Source organism: Juglans regia, chromosome 5, assembly GCF_001411555.2.
Source record: "Juglans regia cultivar Chandler chromosome 5, Walnut 2.0, whole genome shotgun sequence".
NCBI lineage: Eukaryota > Viridiplantae > Streptophyta > Magnoliopsida > Fagales > Juglandaceae > Juglans > Juglans regia.
The window spans coordinates 15844529-15867622 of NC_049905.1; the positions used below are offsets into that span (position 1 = coordinate 15844529).

Sequence of the window (23094 nt, forward strand, 5' to 3'; positions counted from 1 at the left end):
GGTGAAACCTGAAGCTTAGGTGTTTGAGTTATTGTCTCTTAGATTAGTTAACACTCTGCACAGTATTTCTTTAGGGCATTGTGAATCTGTCCATTTCTAATTGTTTTGCTTTTTCTTTTAAGTCTTTCTTTCAGAAATGGAAAACAGATTATTAAATCAACCCAAAAATTCTTATTCTCAACCATCTGACTCCTTACATGTAAATAGATACCAACCATTCATTTTCGTATTGTTGTAAATCCATTTTTGTATATACAACAATTACAACATCTTGTTCCAACTTTTGTTTTCTAACTTGCTCTGTCACTATTGATGAAATCTAATGCTTACATGAATCACATTGTTCCTTTGAATTCAATCTTGAAACTCATCCCTATACTACTTTGAAAGTTTTTGCACTTGGAAGATAGATTCGGCAGCTCATCAAGTTTTTGGTGTTGTTGCCAGGGACAATTGGTGTTCATTGAAGCAATTTTGTTTGAGAGAGTTGAAGTCTCTGATGCTGTGGACCTCTTCACAGTTTTGGTGATATCTAATCCTTTTGTTTTTTAGTTGTTTGCTCTCTTTATTTTATAGAATTTCTACTGTTGTATATGTCTTGTTGGGGTCGAAATCATTCTGGTCATCTAATTAGAAAGTTTTACAGCATACACTCTGATTCAACATCTTTTGATTCAGCATCTGATTTAGCATCTGTGTTTCTTGATCCCACATCTGAAACTGAGAACAATATGGATGATAATGATCATCCCGAGAGGGAAGTTGTGAATCCTAATAGGACTCTTAGGGAATACCTGCATTCTATTCGAACTAGTGCACCTTCATCCATCATTCAACTTCTAAGTGCCAACAATTTCAATTTCGAACCTGGCATGATACTTTTACTTCCTCATTTTCATGGTATAGAATCTAAAAATCCTTAATTACATATCAAGGAATTTGAGGAAGTATATTCTACATTTTTGGATCAGACATGCACAAAAGGAGTCATTAGGCTAAAGCTATTCCCATTTTCTTTAAAAGATAAATCTAAAACATGGTTAAACTCACTTAGATCTTGGTCTATAGGTACTTGGCAGGAGATGCAGACAGAAGTTTTGAAATTTTTTTCCAATACACAAGACAAATGCTTTGAAAAGACAGATCATGAATTTTGCTCAAAAAGATTCTGAAACATTTTATCAATGCTGGGAAAGGTTCAAAGATCTGTTAAATTCATATCCACACCATGGCTATGAGCACTTGCTTGTTATTAGTTTCTTTTATGAGAGTTTGACACCTAAAATGCGCCAATTCGTTGAAACTACATGTAATGAAGAGTTTTTCAATAAAGAACTTGAAGATGCATTCGAATATTTCGATTATTTGGCTGAGAATGCCCAATCTTGGGATATTGCTGATGCTTATGACAGATCTAAGGATGTTGAGTCTAGTGGTGGCAAGTTTTACTTGAAAAAGGATGATGATATGAGTGCTAGGCTAACACTGGTGTCCATAAAAATTGATGATATTGAATTGAAAATGGTTAATGAGGTGCAAGTTATTCCTAAAGTGCCTGACAAGTGTGGAATTTGTGAAGAGTTAGGGCATTTTACTAATAAATGTTCTACAATCCCTGCATTTAAAGAAGTGCTATTAGATCAATCAAATGCTTTGAATTTGATGTCCAAACCATTTGTCGGACCCTATTCTAACACCTACAATCCAGGTTGGAGGAACCATCCAAATCTTAGTTGGAAGAATGACCAAAATGCAACTCAAGTAACTACATTTCAAGGAGCATCTCAATATACAAACTAACCTGCACTAGTTTAGAAAAGAGGACTTGAAGAAACTATCCAACATATGGCCAATACATTGCAACAATTCATGCAAGGACAAGCAACAATCAATAATTAGAATTCTTAAGCCATAAAAGATATGAGAAGCACACTCACAAGGCTGACTACCACAAATGGTAGACATTCTTGCTCAAAGGGTAGACAAGGTAGATAAGGGTAGTAAGGTTTCTAACCTAATTCAAATTGCCGTTGAAGAAAATATGATTGATGTAAAGGTAGATCCTTGCTTTGTTCCAGCTCCTTTCCCTCAAAGACTTGTTCCTTTGTATAAAGATAAACATCATTATGATGTCCTAGAAATCTTTAAGCAAGTTAGGATCAACATCCTTGTCTTAAATGTCATCCAACAAATTCCTACATATGCTAAGTTCCTAAAAGACTTGTGTACTTTTAAGAGGAAATTAAATGTCTAGAAAAAAACTTTCTTAACTGAGTAAGTCAGTGCCATTATACAAAGTAATACTCCACCAAAGTGTAAAGATCCAGGGTCTCCCACAATTGCTTGTGTAATAGGTAGCTCAAAAATTGGTCAAACACTTTTGGACCTTGGTTCGAGTGTAAATTTGCTTCTTTATACCATATATGAACAACTAGGTTTAGGAGAATTGAATCCTACTTCAATCATTTTACAATTAACTGATCGGTCCATCAAGATGCCTAGAGGTATTGTTGAAGATGCCTTGGTTCAAGTTGATAAATTTTTTTATTCAGTAGACTTTGTAGTGCTTGATATTCACTTGACAAGTTCATATTCATTCCAACCTCCAATAATTCTTGGGAGACCATTTCTTGCAACATCCAATACTTTGGTTAACTGTAGAAGTGGTGTTTTAAAATTGAGTTTTGAAAACATGACACTCGAGCTAAATATTTTTAGCAGATGCAGGCAACCACATGACTTCGAGGAGGTTCAATAAGTTAATTTGCTAGAAGTAATTTTTTATGAAGAGACTTATTTAGAAACTGAGCTAGAGGTTGTTAGTGAATTTGCTTCTAACAATTCTGACTAGCGTGATGTTTATTTCATAGGGAATCAAAAGGGGACATCTTGGAGGCAAAACGTTGAGCAACTCCCACCATCAACAATAGTTTTAAAGCCTTCCTTAGATGAGACCCCAAAATTGGACCTCAAACCATTGCCAACAGATCTGAAATATGCTTTTCTGGAACCTAACAACACATTTCCAGTAGTGGTTTCTTCCTTGCTCAGTGAGGAGCAGGAACAGAAGCTACTTGAAGTATTGCAACAACATAAAGGAGCTATTGGTTGGACTATAGCAGACATCAAATGTATAAGCTCATTTATTTGTACTCATAGGATCTACCTACAAGAAAATGCAAAAACTTCTAGGGAAATGCAAAGGTTATTGAAAATCCTACCATGAAAGAAGTTGTTAAAAATGAAGTTTTGAAGCTGCTTGATGTTGGCATCATCTACCCTGTCTCGGATAGCAAGTGGGTGAGTCCAACTCTAGTGGTTCCAAAAACATCTGGTTTGACAGTTATGAAAAATGATCAAGATGAGTTGATCCCATGAAAATTATCACTGATTGGCGTATGTGTATCGATTATAGGAAACTATATGTAGCCACTAGGAATGAAAATTTTCCTTTGCCTTTTCTTGATCAAATCATGGAAAGAGTTGCTTGCCATGCTTTTTACTGTTTTCTAGATGGTTTTTCTAACTACTAACAGATTGAAATAGCTTTAGAGAACTAAGAAAAGACCACTTTCACCTATCCTTTTGGTACCTTTGCTTTTAGACTAATGACATTTGGTTTAGGTAATGCACCGGCTACTTTTCAAAAATGCATGTTAAGAATTTTCAGTGATATGGTTGAAAACATCTTGGAAGTATTTATGGATGATTTCTTTTGTGTTTGGCAGCACCTTTGATGATTGTTTAGCTAACTTACAAGTTGTGTTAGCTAGGTGTGAAGAGAAAAACTTATTGCTCAATTAGGAGAAATGCCATTTCATGGTTCAAAAAGGCATAGAGTCATTGGGCATATTATTTCATCTAGGGGATTGAGGTTAATAGGGCCAAGATTGACCTGATTTCTAAGCTTCTTGCACCTAAAACAGTAAAGGATGTTAGGTCATTCTTAAGTCATGCCGATTTTTATAGGAGATTTATCAAAGGTCTTAGTTCCCTTTCTAAACCTTTGTGTCTTTTACTCGTGGATGATACTGTTTTTAAATGGACTGCTGAACATCAAAATGCCTTTGACCAACTTAAACATTTGCTCACCACAACCCCTATCATGCAATCCCCTGGTTGGTCCCTTCCTTTTGAATTTATGTGTGACGCCAGTGATTTTGCCATAGGAGTTGTGCCTGGACAGTGACGAAATAATCTCTCATTTGTCATATATTATGCAAGTAAAACTTTAAAGGGTTAATTACACTTTGCCTCTTGAACTTTCACTCAATTCACAATGTGCCTACAAAACTATTAATTGCATCAAAGTGGACACTCGAACTTTCAAAACTTCTCAATCCCCCATTCTATCTACCAGCAAAGTTAAATCTAACAGAAATTCACTGCAAAAATGTAATTTTCATCTAATTTATTATCATTGACCATATAAAATATAAAATAATATATGCTATCAATTAATAATAAATCATTAATCATTAACCATATATAAAATTATTTTATATCTAAATTGCTAGCAAATATGAATAATTTATGTACAGAATGAAATTATTTGATATTCATTAACCATATATAAATTAATAAAAAATATTATTTAATGATTTATGATTTATTATGAATTGATAGCATGTATTATTTTACATTTTATATGGTCAATGATAATAAATTGATGAAAATTACATCTTTGCAGTGAATATTATGCACATGAGCAGCACATGCAGTGAATTTTCGTTAGATTTAATGCTGCTGGCAGACGGAAGGGGGGATTGGAAAGTTTTGAAAGTTCGATGACCCAATTTGATGCAATCAGTAGTTTCGGAGGCACATTGTGAATTGAGTGAAAGTTCGAAAAAGTAAAGTATAATTAACTCAACTTTAAATGAAGCTTAAAAGAATTATTCCACCACTGAAAAGGAATTTGTTGTTCTTGTCTTTGCCATGGACAAATTTCAGATTTACATTCTTGGCTCTCCTGTGGTAATTTTCACCGACCATGCATATTTGAAATACCTCTTGACAAAGAAGGATGGTAAACCACATCTCATCCGATGGATCCTTCTCCTTCAAGAGTTTGACATCACTGTTAAGGACAAAAAGGGTGTAGAGAATGTGGTTGCTAATCATGTCTTCCGACTTCAATTCACAAAAATTGAACCCTCTTCCTCCATATCTGATTCTTTCCCTGATGACCAGCTCCTATCTATTGATACTTTACCATGGTATGCTAACGTTGTGAACTTCATAGTGACAGGTCAGACTCCACCACATTGGACTACTCAAGATGTAAACGATTCAAATTTGATGATAAGTATTTCTTCTACGATGACCCTTATTTATTTAAATACTGCTCAGATCAAATTATTTGAAAGTGTGTCCCAAATGCTAAAATATTTGTTGTTCTTGTTGCTTGTCATACTGAAGCATGTGGTGGACACTTTTCTTTTCATAAGACTGTGGCTAAAATGTTTAAGGACGCTTATAGTTTCTATAAATCTTGGCCAAACATGTTTAAGAATGCTTATAGTTTATGTAAATCTTGTGAACCTTGTCAAAAATTAGGTAGAATAACTAAGCGAAATATGATGTCTCTAAAACCTATTTTGGGGCTTGAAGTCTTTGATTATTGGGGCATTGACTTTATGAGACCATTGTCTTCTTCTTTTGGTCATTTATTTATTTTAGTTGATGTTGATTACATGTTTAAATGGATTGAAGTCATTCCTTGCAAAACAAATGACCATCAGATTGTGCTTAAGTTTTTAAAAGAAAACATTTTCTCTTTGGCATGCCTAAAGCTATCATAAGTGACAATGGCACCCATTTTTTTAACAAACCCTTTGATGCCCTCTTGCACAAAACTTAGGCTTAACATATGTTGAAACAATATTGGACGTTCAGCTATTTTGGTTCGAATGAAGTTTTTAACTGCGAACATTTGCCTACGTTTGAACATAATTTACACCTTCCAATGATATCATCGATCAAACATAAGAAAACACGATCAAGTTTCATATTCATTCTAAAATGGACTTTAAGGTTGTGTTACGTCATGTTAAATCATGGACATTCAATTATATGAACCAATTTTAACACGACCCATTAAACTAAATGGATCAAACCTTTAAATCCTAACATGACCCATTTAATTTTCAGATAATGGGTCACTTAGAGTTGTATAGAAATCGACGAGACTGACCGTCGTAAACTAGAACCAACCGTCGGAGTCTAAACCTAGCCAAAACCGTTAGAGAACCGATCATCCGATAGTATAAAATTAAGAAAACCAACACTGGCCGGTTCGATTTCGGTCTGAACCAAACCCAAACTGTTGAACCAGTCGACTATATATATATATATATATTATATTTTATATTATACGTAAATAAAAAGATGTTGTTTCACTTAAGTAGGTGAAACAGAGTCGTTTTGGTTATGACTTTTATAAATAATAAAAAAGAAAAAGGTGAGACAACGCCATTTCTACCTGGGATTAATAAACCCCCATTCTTCTACTTCCCTCGTCTTCTTCTTCCCTCTATAGGTCTGCTTCTTGCCACCAATGGCACAACTCGCTGCTCCCCTCCTCCTTTATAGGGATACTGAAGGTAGATCGACGAACTGCACTGACTCATGCTGACACTAAGGCTGTCGGTTTTCTCCCCCCTAATTGGCCAGTTCGGCCGGTTCTGAGCCTCTCCAAAAGCCTTCGGTGCGATATCGGTTTTGGAGCGAAACTACATTGAAAACGTGTTAAGCCCGAGTGTCACCTATTTTGACTATTTTAATAATTAATTAAAAATTAGTCAACACTACATGATTCATTTCAACTCGTTTAATGTAAATAGGTTGAACTAATATGTATAACCAATTTGACCTAATAACATAATTTCACAAAAAAATTAAAATCTATATTTATTAGTAGTCACAATATCTTCACAAAACAATCGGACTACATACTAACAAAAAATATCAATATTTTTCAAATGACCCCGTTTGGATAGTGAAAGTGTCTCATCTCATCTCATCATTACAATTTTTTTAAATTTTCACACAAAATATAATTAACAATTCAACTTTTTCAAATCTTAAAATAATAATAATATTAAAAAATAATATTCTAACAATATTTAATTCGACTTTCATCTAAAATCATCTCATCTCACTATTCAAACTGTTTAACCTATAATAAAACCAATATTAAATACCCAACAATTACAAATTTAAGCATAGGTTTAGAATTTCAATCCCAACAATAAAAACATAAGCATATTAAAAAATATCAATAATACAAGTCAACAGTAATAAAATTGTAATTTTGAAATAAAGTTGAAACGGGATATTGCTGGTTGATTTCAGGTTAAGCGGGTTGACCCATTATTGACTCGTTTATTAATCGTGTCTTAACGGATCAATCTGTTTTTTACCCACATCCATTTATATCAAACCTGAATCGGCTAAGTTCATTTTGTGTTTGTATTAAATTGATGGATCGTGTCACATGTTACCCCTGATTAAATACGGATTCTTTTCCTCCCTAAATGATTTTATTCTAAAAAGCAGAATTTATTGCAGTGATTAGAGGTGCTACTCGCATGGTGCGGGGTGGGAAGGGTCGCATGGTGCGGGGAAGGGGCTTTTTCCCCCAGCACCCTGCCCCTGAGAGTAGGCCTGTGCAAGAAACCGATTGACACAGCCCGTCCGTGAAACTCGACCTGACCCGACCCGACAAATCGATTTTAACTAATGTTCGGGTTCGACCCGTACAACCCGGTGACCCACCTCTTTAAAAACTCAAACCTACATTTTTATCTTCTACAAATGAAACCCTAGCCACTTCTCTTCCTCATGATACCATTCACCATCGCCTCTGTTCCCCTTCGCGATTTCGACGGCACACAATATTTCCTTTGCCACTCTCTTTGATTCTCTTCGTCCATGATTTCAACTTTCTCTCATTTTGCGGACTCCAACCGTTTGAATAAGTGCCGAATCACCGGCATGAAGAGTACGAAACCTTGGCTAGAGCTTTAGATCTAGGCGAAGAAGTTGTTGACACGATTCCAGAATAAGGGGATCTGGGCTATGTACAACACTCAACAATTGGGTAAGAAAGTAGAGGGATGTTCTGGTAGAAGATCCCATGTGCCGTCGAAATCGTGAAGCTTTGCAGCAGATCTCCACCCCGCCGGTCCTTCTCAATCTCTCTCTCTTTGTTGCTTTTCTCCGTTGCTTTCCTTCGCAACTCTGGGTGAAGTATTCCACAAAACCCGACGGGAATCACTAGCACGAAGAGGTGGTGTTGTAGGGTTTAACAACTAGTTCTCGTTGGCTTGGGCGTGTACCCGACAAGGAAAAAAAAAACTAACAAACAACAACAAGACGGGTTGAATCTTTGGGTCGGGTCAGTCTAACACACTCAGAAACATGGGTCGGATCGAATCGGGCTCAAATGTTGAACAGGTTGCTCGGGTTGCAGCCCTACCCAAGAGGTGGGGCGGGGGGAAAATTGCCATCCGCCCTGCCATTTTCCCCCCGCCCTGCCCATTGCCTAGGCCAACCCATTGGGTCTAAAAAATTATTTTTGGACCCAAATTATAATATAATTAAAATTTATAAATACAAAAGGAAATTAAACTCATTAGAGTTATATTTTGAATTGTTTTGACCTCCTAAGCCAAGATTTATACAGGAGGTCAAGATAATACAATCGTCATACTTAAGAAATATGAGACTTAGTGGCCCCGTTGGGGTCATCCCGCCTCCTCTGGTCCTTCTTCCTGCGGGAAGACGAAGGAGTTGTCATAAAAAAAAAAAAAAAAAAAAAAAAGAGCCGATAATAAAAAGAGTGATATTCTTATACACATGTTTATTTCATTACTGCATGAGAAATATCATTATCCACAACACTCGGAATCTTAGGCGGTACAGAAGCAGCAGATACCAGGGGTACCGGATCATGGTGTTTCCAAAATAAGGACCAATTAGGACAAAAACATGACTCGTACTGAAATTCCATTGGCTAGGAATTACAAAAAGCAAGGAAAGTTAAATGGAAAGCAGCCCAACATAATGCAGAGACCGCAGACAAGACAAGTCCACCAAGTCAAAGATGATTATGCTAAGATCTCAGCTTCGGCTGCAGGTAACAGGGGATAGATCTCGATGCCGATCGATCATGAAATTTTCAGACTCCCAAGACGTCTCTATGTATCTCTCTTTTTTGGTCTTTTAGTTCTCTTGTTCCTTTTCTTTTATTGGCTATACAGCCCCTGAAAGACTGGAAGTTGGGTAAACAAAGACTGGCGGAAAAGGCACACAATAATATTAATAACAAGTACTAATGCAGAAGAAATTAATATGCAGAGGGTAAAAGGATCAAGGATGTATGTATGGATCAGGAGGTGGCAATCCAATTGGGCTCCCACAACAGAAGAGATCTTCTAGGCTTCTTGCAGCCTTTTACCAAAGGACCCGAGTAATCTCCTCTGTTTCCTCTCAGAACAAAGAGCTCTCGCTGCTCATTTGGCATTGGAATCTTAGAGATAATGGGTTTGTTTCCATTGCTTTGGAAGGCTGTTGGTAATTGCTGAGTAATTGGGTTCCCAGTAGGCTCGGCCCACCAGTAGTACTCGTAAGAATTGAAAGAAGCTACTGCTGCAGCAGCAGTTGAGGATGCTGCGTCATGTGGTGATAAGGGCATGAGCCGAGCCACGAGCGGGTGTGGTAGAAGAGATTTCGTCACTGAAGGATTCATCATATCTGCTATTCTAATCGGCTTGTTCACTGTTAGAGCTAATCTATGGACGTTTATCGCCCTACTTGACAACTTTGGCTCTTTCTCGATGATCACTATTTCCATTCCTTTGGGTACATTTTCATCATCGAAACTCTCAACTTCTTCACCTTCCGGCTCGTTCTCCACGTGTCCTCCTTCGTCGTCTTCAGAAACTTCCTCAAAGTCCTCGAATTTATCTTCAAACACTTCTTTGTTAACTTTCTCTTCTTCTTCTTCTTCTTCTTCTTCTTCCTCCTGTTGTCGATCGCCCTCGACCGATTTTTCATCTTTGGCATCTTCACTCGAGGGACTAGTGAGGAAAGTTAGGACAAGGCGGCCATCTTGCCGTTCAGCGTGGAACTGGTTTTGCGAAGGCACGGTCACAGCTTCAAGGACTAATCGTCCGTTGTCTCGACGAGTCTGCATGAGGAGAGACGCCCCATCTTTACGAGAGAGAGAAGGAAGAGGTGGAGGGAACGATTTCGGCTTTGATTTCTGATCAGTAGAAGCATAATGGTATTTTGCCACCCTCAATTCCTCTCCATGATCAAAAGCTTGAGAGAACACCTTCAGATCTTCTTCTTGTTGTTGTTCTTCTTCTTCCTCATCCTCCTTTTCCTCTTCCACGTCCTCCGTCTCCGATGATGGGTCTGATGAGAAACCGTCGGAGCCAGTCTCCGATCCGAGACTTTCCGTGCATATTTCGAGACTCTTTCCGCTCAAAGAGCTCGCTGATCTCTTCGCAAGAGGGTGAGTATAAGGCGGCGGAAGTACTTTTGGTGTGTCCTGGTTGTCCGTTTGAGATACAATCGAGCTCCATATATTGAATTGTCCCGGTTTCTCAAGCTCTTCCTTCTGCTCCTTCCCTTCGAGCTGTTCCTTCCTTTCTTCACAGTCCTCTTCTCCTGACGAGGAAGATGAATCTGCTAAAGACACCAAAAGTTGTTCAGAGGATGCGGTCTTTTTCATGGCCTGAGAGAACCCATTTTGAACCAGCCATTTCTTGGAGGACATATCTGCGGATAGGGTTCTTCGGAGAGAAGCAGCTTTGGTTCTTTCACAGTCTGACCGGAGAATGGTGACGATGCCCTGTTTTTCCATACTCTTAGCCTCTTTGTTGATCGAGAGAGTCGAAGACAAGCAGAGGCTCTTGCTCAAAGGAGTTGACATCTCCAGAAATTAGTTAAAGGAGAAGGAAAAGCACTTGGGCTGTATATAAGTGAGAAAAATTCAGAGAAACGAAAGCAGAGGGCGGTAAAGCTGACTAGTAGCTGAGTGCGAGCTGCAAGGGATACGGGGAGAGGAGGGTGACGATGTTGACGAGGATGATGATGGTGAATATGATGTTTTGAGGGAGTGGCTGTGGAGGCTGATAGGCCGATGTCAAAGAAAGAAGAGTGGCATGTGGGTATTTGTAGGCAGCCGAAAAGCCTATTGGAACCATGTCCATTGGGACCCGCCTACGACAACAACGATCAAAAGGCACTCTCTCAATGGTTCATACTTTCTAGCATATCTTTCCCTTGTAAGAAAAAGAGGATGATAAAAACATCATAGGTGTTGTATTTTGAGAGGTACTCATTTTAGTTCGCCTATGCTCTTTTCCCCTTTGCTTGCTTGATGAGAATTTCAAATTTCCATCTGGTTTTATAATCAGGCCAAATTCCAAATGAACTCGATCAAAAAATGCACACATTCAATGCATGGGTTACTGTTCATAATTGTAATTAATTGAAGAAAAATATTACTCTTACCGTTCAATTCTATTACTGTAATTTTTTATTTTTAAGTTTTAAGTTTTTTTACTTAGTAATTAAGTAAGTATTTTTTAATAATATTATAATTTTTTTTTATTAAAAATGTTAAAAAATACATGTATGAAAAATCAAACATAAAAAAAAAAATCATATAACTAACAGCAATTTACTGTTAAGGGCGGTGACTGTAGAGCCACCCTTAATTGAATATTTGTCTTTTAAAACAATGCACACTCATTAATAACGGGAAAGACATTTTTCAAATAATGATGTACGTACAATTCTTTTTTATAAATTTTTATAATTATATTTTAAATTAAGAGTTTTTCTATAAAGCAATTTTACTTTTATAAGTTATTTTCTAATAATCTATTCATTTAAATGTCTTGTGCATCGACAATTTTTTGGAGAGTTATCCTTCTTCTATGGACTAAAAACAAGAAGAAAATAAGACAAAATGCCTTCATAAGGTCTAATTTAGATAGAGAGATGCTTTCATTTTATTTCATTTCATGTAATTTAAATATTTAAATATTATAAATATAAATATTTTATAATTTTAAATATTTAACTTTTTATTTAATTTAATTTTATTCATTTTCTAAAATTTCGTAAAATATTTTAATTTAAGTAATTTTTAACTCATGTATATCTCTGATGTGTAATGTGCCAAATAAACATCTTTCGATGGACTGGCGCCGCACTCGGGTTATTCCCACTCAAAGATTACCGCCCACATTTAATTCAGTGGCATCACTTTGGAGCCTAAAAAAGCTGCTCTCTTGCATCAAAAGATATTGACGACTGCAGATTTTTAATTTCCTTCACTTTACAGGTCCTCAAGCTGTCAAGCAAACATTTAGGTGGATTGCCAATGTGAATCCGAAATGAGCATTGTTATTCATAAGTTCATATACCATACACTAAAATTTTTTTATTTTTTAAAATTTTTTTTAAAATTATTTTTGGTTTTATTATTCTTAAAATAATTGAATTATTCTACTCATAATCTATATACCACACATTTAGTAAGAGAATAAAATTAAAGAAATCATAAAAATGTTGGTGTGTGGTGTATGAGGCTTAAGAATAGAATTTTTCATCCGAAATAGGGGTGTGCAGCCGGATATTGTCTCCGGATTCTGGACTTTTAAAACATATTTATTCCGGTAAAACCGATTACAATTTGAGCGCGTATTCAGTTTTAAAATTAGATATTTGGATAGTAACCGATATCTGATTTTAATTTTTTTTAATTTTAATTTTTTTAACTCTAATTTTAAAAACGACGTTATTTTGAAACAAAAATTTTGTTTAAATAAAAACCATCTGATGATGGATAACCAGTTAAATAATTGAATTCGTAACCGGTTTCGGACAGATAAAAAAATATTTTATCCACCAGGTCCAATCCGGTTGGATAACTGCTGGATTCATATGAATTTTTGAATTTCAGACTGGACAAAAAAAAAAAAAATTGATCCGGGTGCACACTCCTAATTAGAAATATAAAAATTAATTTGATTTTATTTTGATACATATAATAATTATCTAAAACTTTATTAATGCGTTTCGGGAGTTGGCGTTTGATCATGGTCACATTAATGAGTGACTATAATTGGGGTATCAACCGAAACCCGAGCAGTAAGCTTCAAGAAGTGTTTGTATGAGAAGTTTAGAAAAGTGGATCAAGAATCGATATAATTATTTATTTTAAATAATTTTTAATAATTGGTAGAGATATAAATGCATTATATGGTGTCACAATATCTAATAGAAAAATTTTATATATCATGATATCATATCACTTTTATCTCACATGTAGCATATTTATCACCATTAAATGATAATTTATTACATTCTTCTTTAATTGTGATAAATGTGTCACATACTACTTAGTATGATCAAAATAAGATGAGTGTGGTTTATTTTTCATTTGTATTTTAGATTTATTCATTTATTTTGAAATAAATAAACGAAACTTATACCTTCTAAATTTGCAAATATCATTTATCTCGCTAACACTATTAAAGAATTTGGCAAGATTAGCCTCTTAAACAACCTTGAAAGTTGAAACTATAGGAAGGTCTGTCCTAAATAATAAAACAAAAATGATACTTTCAACCGGGAGGGGTACCCTCGCGTACTCGTGAACTCCATAGCCATCTCTCAGAATCATCAAAGACAAAGAACGAAAGAGAAAAGGGGCAAAATTGAACAATGAGAGCTAATAAAACGAAAGGTGGGTCTCTGGTCAAAGAGGTGCCCATTGGGGTTGGTTCGACCGGACGATGGCGATTTCACTTTCGTCACTCGTGGATGGAAATACAATTTTGGCACTGGTGAGAGCATTTTGATTTGTCTGAAATCGAGTTTTTTTTTTTTAATAATATCGGTTGAAGCCGATTCCGCAAATAGTATGCAGGTACCTGTAACAAAACTGATAAAAATAAAGAGAGGAAATCAGACTTCATAGCTAGTAAGAAAAAATTGTACGAAATGGGAAACTAAGTTCAACAAGACGAGGGGAGTACGGTAAAAAGTAGAGGTGTAACCGGTCCGGTCCGGTCTGGTTATGGACAAAATTTAGGACTGAACTGGTATGTACTGGTTTTGTATTTTCTAAAACCGATTACGCATCAGTTACCCTATTAAACCGGTATATCCGATTTTATCGGTTTCTGATCCTATCCGATCCGGTTTTTCGATTTTTTAAAATGTTAGTTTGTCAATAAAAAATAAAAATCTGTTAATAAAAAAAAAAAATGCTTCAAAAAATCTGTTTTAAAAATTTGTTCCTACTATAAAAATATGCATTACTAAAAAAATCTGTTTTAGTAAAAAATCTATTTTAGTAAAAAAATTAGTATTAGTTAAAACTTATATATTAACATAGCTATATAAAATTGATCCAACTGATATGATCCGGACTGATTTTTCAGTTTCTACTTAAATTTACACCCTTAATAAGAAGTGATACTGAGTGAGTGAAAATGCATGGCTTAAGGAGGAAGCAAAGGAATCGGTTGACGTCAGCAAGCTTGGAAGGGTGGCAATCACAGATTCACACACCCATCGGCCATCATGAACAGAGACAATGACGATCCACCAAAATATAATATAATATTCAGAAAGTATCACATTCTGCGACTGAGGATCCATTGCGTCACGCCTTTATTCAGCGACCCCTAATTTGCATCTCTCAATATACTAGGACAGGAGCAACTGAAAAGTACGCTGGTATAGTTCGCTGAATTAGATATTTTTGATTAATTTATTTAATGAGATGAGATGAAATGAGATTTTTTTAAATATATATAAATAATGTTAAGATATATTAAATATAGATAAGATAAGATAAGATAAAATATATATATTTATAAAGATAATATGAGATTAATTTGATTTTTTTTAAATATTTATAATTGTTGCTCCCACAATTAATTATATTATTTTATTATATTCTCTCCTAGTCCTTACTGAAACTCGTAAAGTCCGTACATGAACAGTGATTTCTGATTTGATAAAGTTACTTCGGCGTTTTCCTGGGTAGGTTTTTTTTCTCTCTCTCTATTAACCGTAAAATGTGTAATTATTTTTCTTTTATATGTTGAGTCGTTAGAAATATTTGGAAAAAAAAAATACAATCTTATTTAAAAAAATATTATGCTAAAATATAATCCTTTTATCAAATATTTTATAGAGTCATTTCTAATATTTTATAATAATTTTGCTACTTATTATTACTACACCAAACACTTATTAAAAAAAAATAAACAAAAAAATGTGTGATGCAGATGATGAATGATTTTATTTTAATATTTAATATTATTTTTGTGAGATTTGCTATACATAAATTAATGTGTTAATATACTCATTATCGTGAAATCTATTTTAATTTATTTAAAATTAAAAATACCAACCAATTTTTGGCATAACATCACATGTACTAATCTTTAAATAATATGAAAATAGATAGAAAAAAAAGATTTCCATCAAGCAAAATATATTTACCAATTATTTTACTATAATAATTAGATCAAAATTCACATTTCTTACACTATTTTTTAAGTATTTATACTGATAGGACCCATAAATAATTATAAATTGCATAAAACCGTTGAAGCCGCACCACTAAATGCTGTTAAAACCGCCCGATCAATGAAGGAATAGATGTGAACACAATATTCTTCCTCCACCTCCTCCTCCTCCTCCAATAATAAAATATCCGTATTAAATACATGCGTAATTATTAAATAATACCATCAATGGTAAATACTCAGTTATGAGTGCTTATCATATGCTGCAGATGGCAAGGAGGCAAGAGAAGGGGGAAACATCAGAAGGTGGTAGGGATTCTCCTATGTGGAAGTAGATTTGGAAGCTTGGTGTCCCAGGGACAGTGAAACACTTTCTCTGAAAATTTGCAAACAACATTTTGCCAACTAAAATGAATCTATTCCAGAGAAGGGTGGTTAAGGATGCTAAGTGCCCTTTTTGTTTAAATGAAGATGAAACTACAATGCATGCTATCTGGGAATGCCCTGCTGCTACTGATGTTTGGGCAGAGAAGGGTAACCCAGTACATAAGTGGAGGGTGGGGATACAGGGTTTTTTTCAACTTTAGGAGGAAATGAACAGCAAGCTGTCAACTGAATACCTAGAGATAGTGGTTATAATCATGAGGAATATTTGGTATAGAAGAAATAAGTATGTTTTTGATAAAAAATTCTTGGATCCTGCTAGTGTTTTGCAGGTGTCTTTGTCAGGATGGGAGGAGTTTAAGTTGGCAACAGGGAGGAAGGAAGGTGCAATAAACCAGTGTGTCAAGAGGGGGGTAGTTGGAGGTAAGGAATGGAAGAAGCCAATTGGCTCAAAACTAAAAGCTAATTTTGATGCTGCAATTGATGTCTCTTCAAAGAAGTTGGGTATTAGGGTGGTTATCAGAGACGATAGAGGGGAGCTTGTTGCTGCTTGTTCTGCTATAAGAGTGTTCAATAGTGTTGCTTTTGTTGTTGAATGTTATGCTCTTTGGGAAGCTATGGTCCTCTGTGAAGAGCTGGGACTAGGTACTGTCATCTTTGAAGGGGATGCTAAAGGTGTAACTGAGGCTGTGAGCAAAGAGGAGAAGAATGATTCATGTTGGGGTCACCTGGTGGAAGGATTGCAGCAGAAGTTGGGAATGTTTGACAGATGGGAAACCGGCTTTGTGCATCGAGAGGGCAATGAGGTTGCTCACCAATTGGCAAAATTGGCTTTACATGGGGAGTGTGACATGTATTGGGTAGAAGAGGGTCCTGATTTGATTACTAATCAATTACTCATAGATAAATTGTATATGGATACTGATACAAGTTGTTAATGAATACAAGGAGGTATTTTTTTTTTTTTTAAAATAACACCATCAATGATCACCCCTTACTTCCCACCTAGAAATGACAATCTTATCTCTAATCGCAGCTATACTGTTTTGGGCTTCAGTCGTCAAGTCTACATTATCAGATGAGGATGCCCTGTCACCAACTACAGGCTCAAAAACTGGTTGATGCCTCGTACTCCACGTCTGAAATATCCAGTCATCGGGGGTGACTGTTTTAATAAAGTTATGCAGCTCACAACACGTTATAATAACAAGTCCTTATCGCCCAACCATATATGTAGGCATGTTGGAGAGGATTCTAAATCGTTCTTTTATAACATCAAAAGTTCGTTCTATAATATTACAAACTGTTGAGTGCGGTAATTGAAGTAATCTTTATATCCATGAATTTGCTTCTAGTTGTGACGATCACTCATATGATAACGTTCTCTTGTATAAGGGGGCATAAATTCCATGGTGCATGGATAAGCTGAATCCATAAGATAATACTGACCTGTATTTATTTTCAAAGCACAAAGTTCAATTAATATAATGGCAAAAATAATGAAAGTTTCAACTTAAAAATATTTGATAAAGTTAATAAAAAAAAAATGTTTACCCTCTGGTGGCCATGGAAAACAGGTTTGTGAATCACTGGTAGGATTCTCGCATGCTGGGCTTGCTGTTTCTGATTTAATAAAAAGTGCAGCAACTAGATAATATGGTGCTCATTCTTTTGATGTGAAGAAGAGGGTCGTTTGAGGAAAATCTAGAAAAATCTGAACTTAGTATTTCCCCTTACTTGCAAGTTGATTATACACAAAATCAGACACAGGTTCAAGTTAGGAAATTAAATCCAAACCATACACCCACAACCCTATTTTGTTTGTATGATGCTTTGGTCATAATTTGGAGCCCTTTTATGTTTTCTGTAATGGTTTGAAAGCTAATGCATTCTATTAATCCTTGAAAAAATGTCTAACCAAGCATCCAAACAAAGAAATTAAAACCAGAAGAAACAAAAAGATAAAAAAATATAAGAATTTGTAGACTGCTGAAAACCATCTACCAAGGCCTTTTTGTCTCATTTCACACAGTTTCTTTACATATTTTGACACATGAATTCACACATGTGAATCAAATGGGATATGTTGGCTGTTTTTAATATTTTTCTTCAAGTTAGTAAACAGAAAAATGCTCATTTCTAGATAACAAACAGGGTTGATATTTTCATCTTCACTCTTGAAACCAGTACCAGCATACAAAATTAATTAAAAACCACACCAAAAAAAAACCTCTCGCAGCAGCATGCAAATGACTCAATTATATGCTACACAAAATTAATCTAATGGAACCAGTAAACAAATTATTAATCTAATGATAGAGCATTTTGGAGAAGAAGAATAACCTTATTGTTGCATCAAATGCACGTTGATAGAATTTGATGCCTTTGATGCCCTCTTGATCACGTTCAAAACCTATAGCTCCGTTGGCCAATCAATGGAGAAGTATTGTTACAAAAGGGTAATTTCGACACAAGACAAGTTGTCACGGAAAAGCAAAGTAGCTGATTCAAGAGGCATGAAAAAGGAATCTCTACAAACTTTATTTTTTTTTTTTGTATAAGTAATAAGTTATTTTATTATATAAAGGTAGGCATAGCCTAGGTACACTGAAAGTATACATGTGAATACACCTATTCAAAAACTAGAAACAGTTACAAGGAAATCATGGAAGCAAAGACCATTCAAATCAAGAGAAATGGCCCACAAAAACAAAGTCTTCCAGAAAAAACTCCTAAACTCTTCCAAGGAGCATTCATGATCCTTAAAAAGTCTCTCGTTTCTTTCATTCCAAATACACCAAAGAATACATATAGGAGCCATCTTCTACACGACTGCAATCTGTGGTGTCCCTGTGATCCCTCTCCAACTTGCTAATAGTTCAACCACCCTACCCGGCATCACCCATGCTATACCCATTCTGCTAAAAAAGTAATTTCAGATATCTTGAGCAAACCACAATGTAAAAGTAGATGGTCCACCGTTTTACCACTATTTCTGCACAAACAACACCAGTCCATAATAATAAGGCCACGTCTTCTAAGATTATCAATGGTTGTAATTTTACTTAGAGTTGCTGTCCAAACAAAAAATACGGCCTTTGTAGGTGCTTTAGTCCTCCATATATTCTTCCAAGGGAAATTGTGCCTTTGATGCATAGTAATAAAGTCATAAACAAAGCATACCGAGAATTTCCCTTTCCTAGAGGGTCGCCATTCCATCATATCTTCCATTGTGGCAGCAATAGAAGTGTTGTACAACAAGTTTAGAAATTCCACCAGAACATTCACTTCCCAATCATGTGCTTCCCGAGTAAGGGTGATGTTCCACTCCTGTGAACTTTGATTAACTACCCGCAAGTTAGCCCGCAAAGCTTATTTTTCTCATGCAATTCTGAAAATCATGGGATAAGCATCCTTCAAGGCCATGTCTCCCACCCACACGTCTTGCCAAAAGCTTATCCTACTACCATCCACTAGAGGCAACCAAATATTACTCGCAAAAGTGCCTCAACCTTTCTGTATATACTTCCATAGCCCTACTCTATAAGTCCCCCTACCCTCTTTAGGAACACCAACCCCCCTATCACTTCCATATTTCATGTCAATCACCCATTTCCATAAAGCTCTCATTTTGTGGTTATAACGCCACAACCATTTTCCTAATAATGCCTTATTGAAGCTTTCACATTCCAGACCCCCAATCCGCCATCTCTCAAAGGAGAACATTCATTTTCCCACCCCACTAAGTAAAATTTAAACTCATATCCTAGCCCACTTCACAAAAAATCACGTTGGAGCTTCTCTATTCTAAGTGCAATGCTAGCAGGGTGGGGAAATAAAGATAAGTAATATGTAGGAAGATTGGATAAGGTACTCTTGATAAGTGTGATCCGCCCCCATTTAGAAAGATGCAACATTTTCCACCTGGCTAACCTACGCTCAAATTTTTCCAACACCACCTCCCAAATGGTCTTAGCTTTGAAAGAAGCCCCAAACAGAAGACCAAGGTACTCCAACCGCAACCATCTCCAACTTATAAAGATTAAGCTTCACCCCGGATACCGCTTCAAAACAAAGTAAGATGACCTTCAAAGATTGGATATGCCTTGCATTTGCCTCACAAAATAACAAGGTGTCATTTGCAAACAAAAGGTGAGAAATGCATTGCATAATTTCTTAAAAGTCTAAACTACTCAATTAAATCCCAAAACTCCCCCATAATTTGGAAAAGTCTAAGATATATAATTTCTCTACGAAGAACATAATTTCCTATACATAGTTATAATGCAATCCCGTCTTTTCTTATAAATGATGTCCGAACTCTATAGTCTATTTGCATGGTTAGTGTGACTATGAAAACATAAGTTTTAATCATGGCTATAGCTAACATGTTGTCACAATAAACCCTTGTATGACTAGGATGCCTTTGCAACAAGTCATTGAGTATTTTTCGAAGACAAATTGCCTAATCAATAGCTGCCCTTGTGGCAAATAATAAATTAAAACTTTAATACGTGATCTAGGCCTCCGTTACTTCTTTTCGAGCCAAGTTCCGTCTTGCAACTTCAAACCTCAACTTAAGTATTTCCAGGTACAATCATATATTAAAATAAAAATGAGTCAAATATTCAGTAATAACTACTTCTTATTGTAAACATATAAAAATATCGGATTTTAGTTAACATTCACAGTTCCGATCATCACATTTAATCACATTAATATTTATACATGCATTTCCCTTAATTTCTCAAGGTCTTAGTCATCTAGTTTGGTCATGCAGTCACATTCAATCATATTCAATCTCATTTATGTCATTATGGTCTTTCCTCTTTTAACCTCATGCCTGGTCTACAATGTTAACCCTGTGTGTTAGGGTTAGCGATGTGGATCCTTGTGGTGTTGGCTCTTCTCAAGACCGACGGAAGAGAACACAGTCCTTTTCAGGAATGTGCATGAGTGCATCACTAGGTGCATCGCCAGTGATGCACTCCAACATTGCAATCAACCCCTTAACATGGTACTATCTTCACTATCATAACCATTTTAATCATTTCAGCTCATTTCATTTCATTTTCATTAAGCCTTTTCTTTCCTGTCTTTTATTCATTTGACATATACAGTGATACTATGTATACAACAATCATAAACATGTTGTGCATTCCATTAATACCTCACGTGCAATAATAAGAGGCTACATGTAAAAGAGGTTGTCAAGGAATGGTTTATACACTTATATAATTAAAACGTGTACATATAATATAACTTGCAAAAATGACATTTATGTTTACATAAAAGAGTAAGAAGGGTATAAACACAGTCACTTACCTAGAGCCTCATGCAAATCACCTTTATCTAGTCAAATCACATTCACATCACTTGGCACCTACATGCAATATATTGTCGCTTAAATTTCATTCTTTAAGCACATAGTTTCGCTTAATAATACTACCTATATGTGAGGATGATGAGTGTATGAAAGTGCACTTTAAATACTCTATTATTGGACTAAAATGTTAAAATGTGAATAAAAATTATAGGAATTAATGTGTATTCTTGAATTGAGTTTCTATTTACTTTGAGATACTCCTAAGCAGATTTTTATGTTTAATTTCAGAGTCTATAAAAGAGCAAGTCCAAATCCAGTCAAATTCAAAGAACTTTCAAGTGGGTAAGACGTTTGAACAACTTAAGAGTTTTCAACGAGTGTAAGACTCTACAAATAAGGATAATGATGGGGTTTGAGAGTAATTCGGATCAAGAGAAAAAGTTAGTCTGAAATTCGCTAGAAGACAGCCTGTACATACTTTAGTATTTTGATCATAACTTTCGACTCAAATATTGGATTGATATGATTCTTGATGCGTTGGAAAGCTATCTTAAATGGATACAAAGTTTTCTTTAGTAAGGATTTCTAACTTCAAACTTCTGAAGTGCATACGTGGCTGCCAAGATGAGTCCTAAAATTTAGGTAATTTTATATGCGGGAATATGAAAGACATTGGGCTTTCTTTCCTATCATATATAAGCATTTCATTAGCATGAAATTGAGAGTTTTTTGGAGAGGAGGAGGCACAGTTCTAGAGAAGAAATAAATAATAAAAATTTCTAGAGAAGAAAAAAAATTCCATTTTTATTATTTATTTCTTCTATGGAGAACTAAATCTTGGGTAACGCCTAGGGTGAAAATTGATTGGTGAAAATATTTTGACTTTATTTCAATTCATATGTTTAGCTTTATTGTTTAAGATTTTAGGATTCAATTCTCCATTTGTTTTGGATATTATAAGTTTTAGACAATTATATTAAATCTTACTATGGTTTGATTTTGTTGAGCTATAGAATTATGAATATATGATTGTGACTTGAACAAACTTTTCATGCCATCGATCTGATCTTCTGTTGCACTATTGTTTATGACCATAGGGTTGTCTTTAGATCTGATATTCATTTTTATATATGAAAACCGTGGTTTGTAAAGGGAAAATAGATTCTAGAATTAAATTTGAGAAAATAGATGAATATAATGTCATATCTTCCAATTAGGAATTTCGTGCTATAATTTTTAATTGTTTATATAGTTTGGATTGAAAAAGTCATAGTATTTGATCTGGTTGATAGAAGCCCAAAGCTTTACTTGCCTTCTTATCTGTTCCTTAATCTCATTTTAATTATATGCTTTAGGTAGAATTTTCAGATCCTTGTCATATTATAATTTGATATTTTCTTTTAAGTTTGCATCTTATTGTCTTTCTTCAGACTCCCTGTGGATCGACACCTTGAACTATACTAAACACCGCGTACTAGTTTGGGCGTAATCAGAGGACCTTGCCTATTTGGAGGTAGGAACCCCCCGCAAGCGGCGGAAATGCAGCCTGGAGAAGGATAGAATGGTGAAAACCAAGTGTGAAGTGAGCGGAGTGATAGGTGGGCAAACGAGAAACGAGGACTGAGTGAGAGGGAACATGGGGCGCGCAAGACGTCAAGGCGAGCAAAGGCTGAGGATAAGGAACATAAGTGAGTGAAGCAAGCGTCACTTTGGGTGAGCAGAGAGCAAGGTGACCATAGGGATGCATGTTCTACATTGGGCAAGTGATACACAAGGTGAGCAAATCCAGAAGGAAACAAAGGCAATCAAGCC

The 23094-nt window shown here is 35.5% G+C and overlaps 2 protein-coding genes across 2 annotated transcripts; one reads left to right on the forward strand and one right to left on the reverse strand.

Annotated features, from left to right (window-relative positions):
• Positions 1 to 8866: 8866 nt before the first annotated feature.
• On the reverse strand, positions 8867 to 11378 carry LOC108997831 (protein FAF-like, chloroplastic). The gene has a single exon (XM_018974219.2). It carries the CDS (start codon positions 10943 to 10945, stop codon positions 9395 to 9397), a length of 1551 nt encoding a protein of 516 aa, XP_018829764.2. The 5' UTR covers positions 10946 to 11378; the 3' UTR covers positions 8867 to 9394.
• Positions 11379 to 15982: 4604 nt separating this feature from the next.
• On the forward strand, positions 15983 to 16894 carry LOC108997798. Its single transcript, XM_035690066.1, has 2 exons — positions 15983 to 16114; positions 16289 to 16894. The coding sequence occupies exons 1-2, from the start codon at positions 15983 to 15985 to the stop codon at positions 16892 to 16894; spliced, it is 738 nt and encodes a 245-aa protein (XP_035545959.1).
• Positions 16895 to 23094: the final 6200 nt, after the last annotated feature.

Coding starts and splice junctions, on each gene's coding strand:
- LOC108997831 (XM_018974219.2), bottom strand. CDS start 10,945: ATGTCAACTCCTTTGAGCAAGAGCCTCTGCTTGTCTTCGACTCTCTCG.
- LOC108997798 (XM_035690066.1), top strand. CDS start 15,983: ATGAATCTATTCCAGAGAAGGGTGGTTAAGGATGCTAAGTGCCCTTTT. Junction 16,115..16,288: donor GGGCAGAGAAGGGTAACCCA/GTACATAAGTGG, acceptor AGTGTTTTGCAG/GTGTCTTTGTCAGGATGGGA.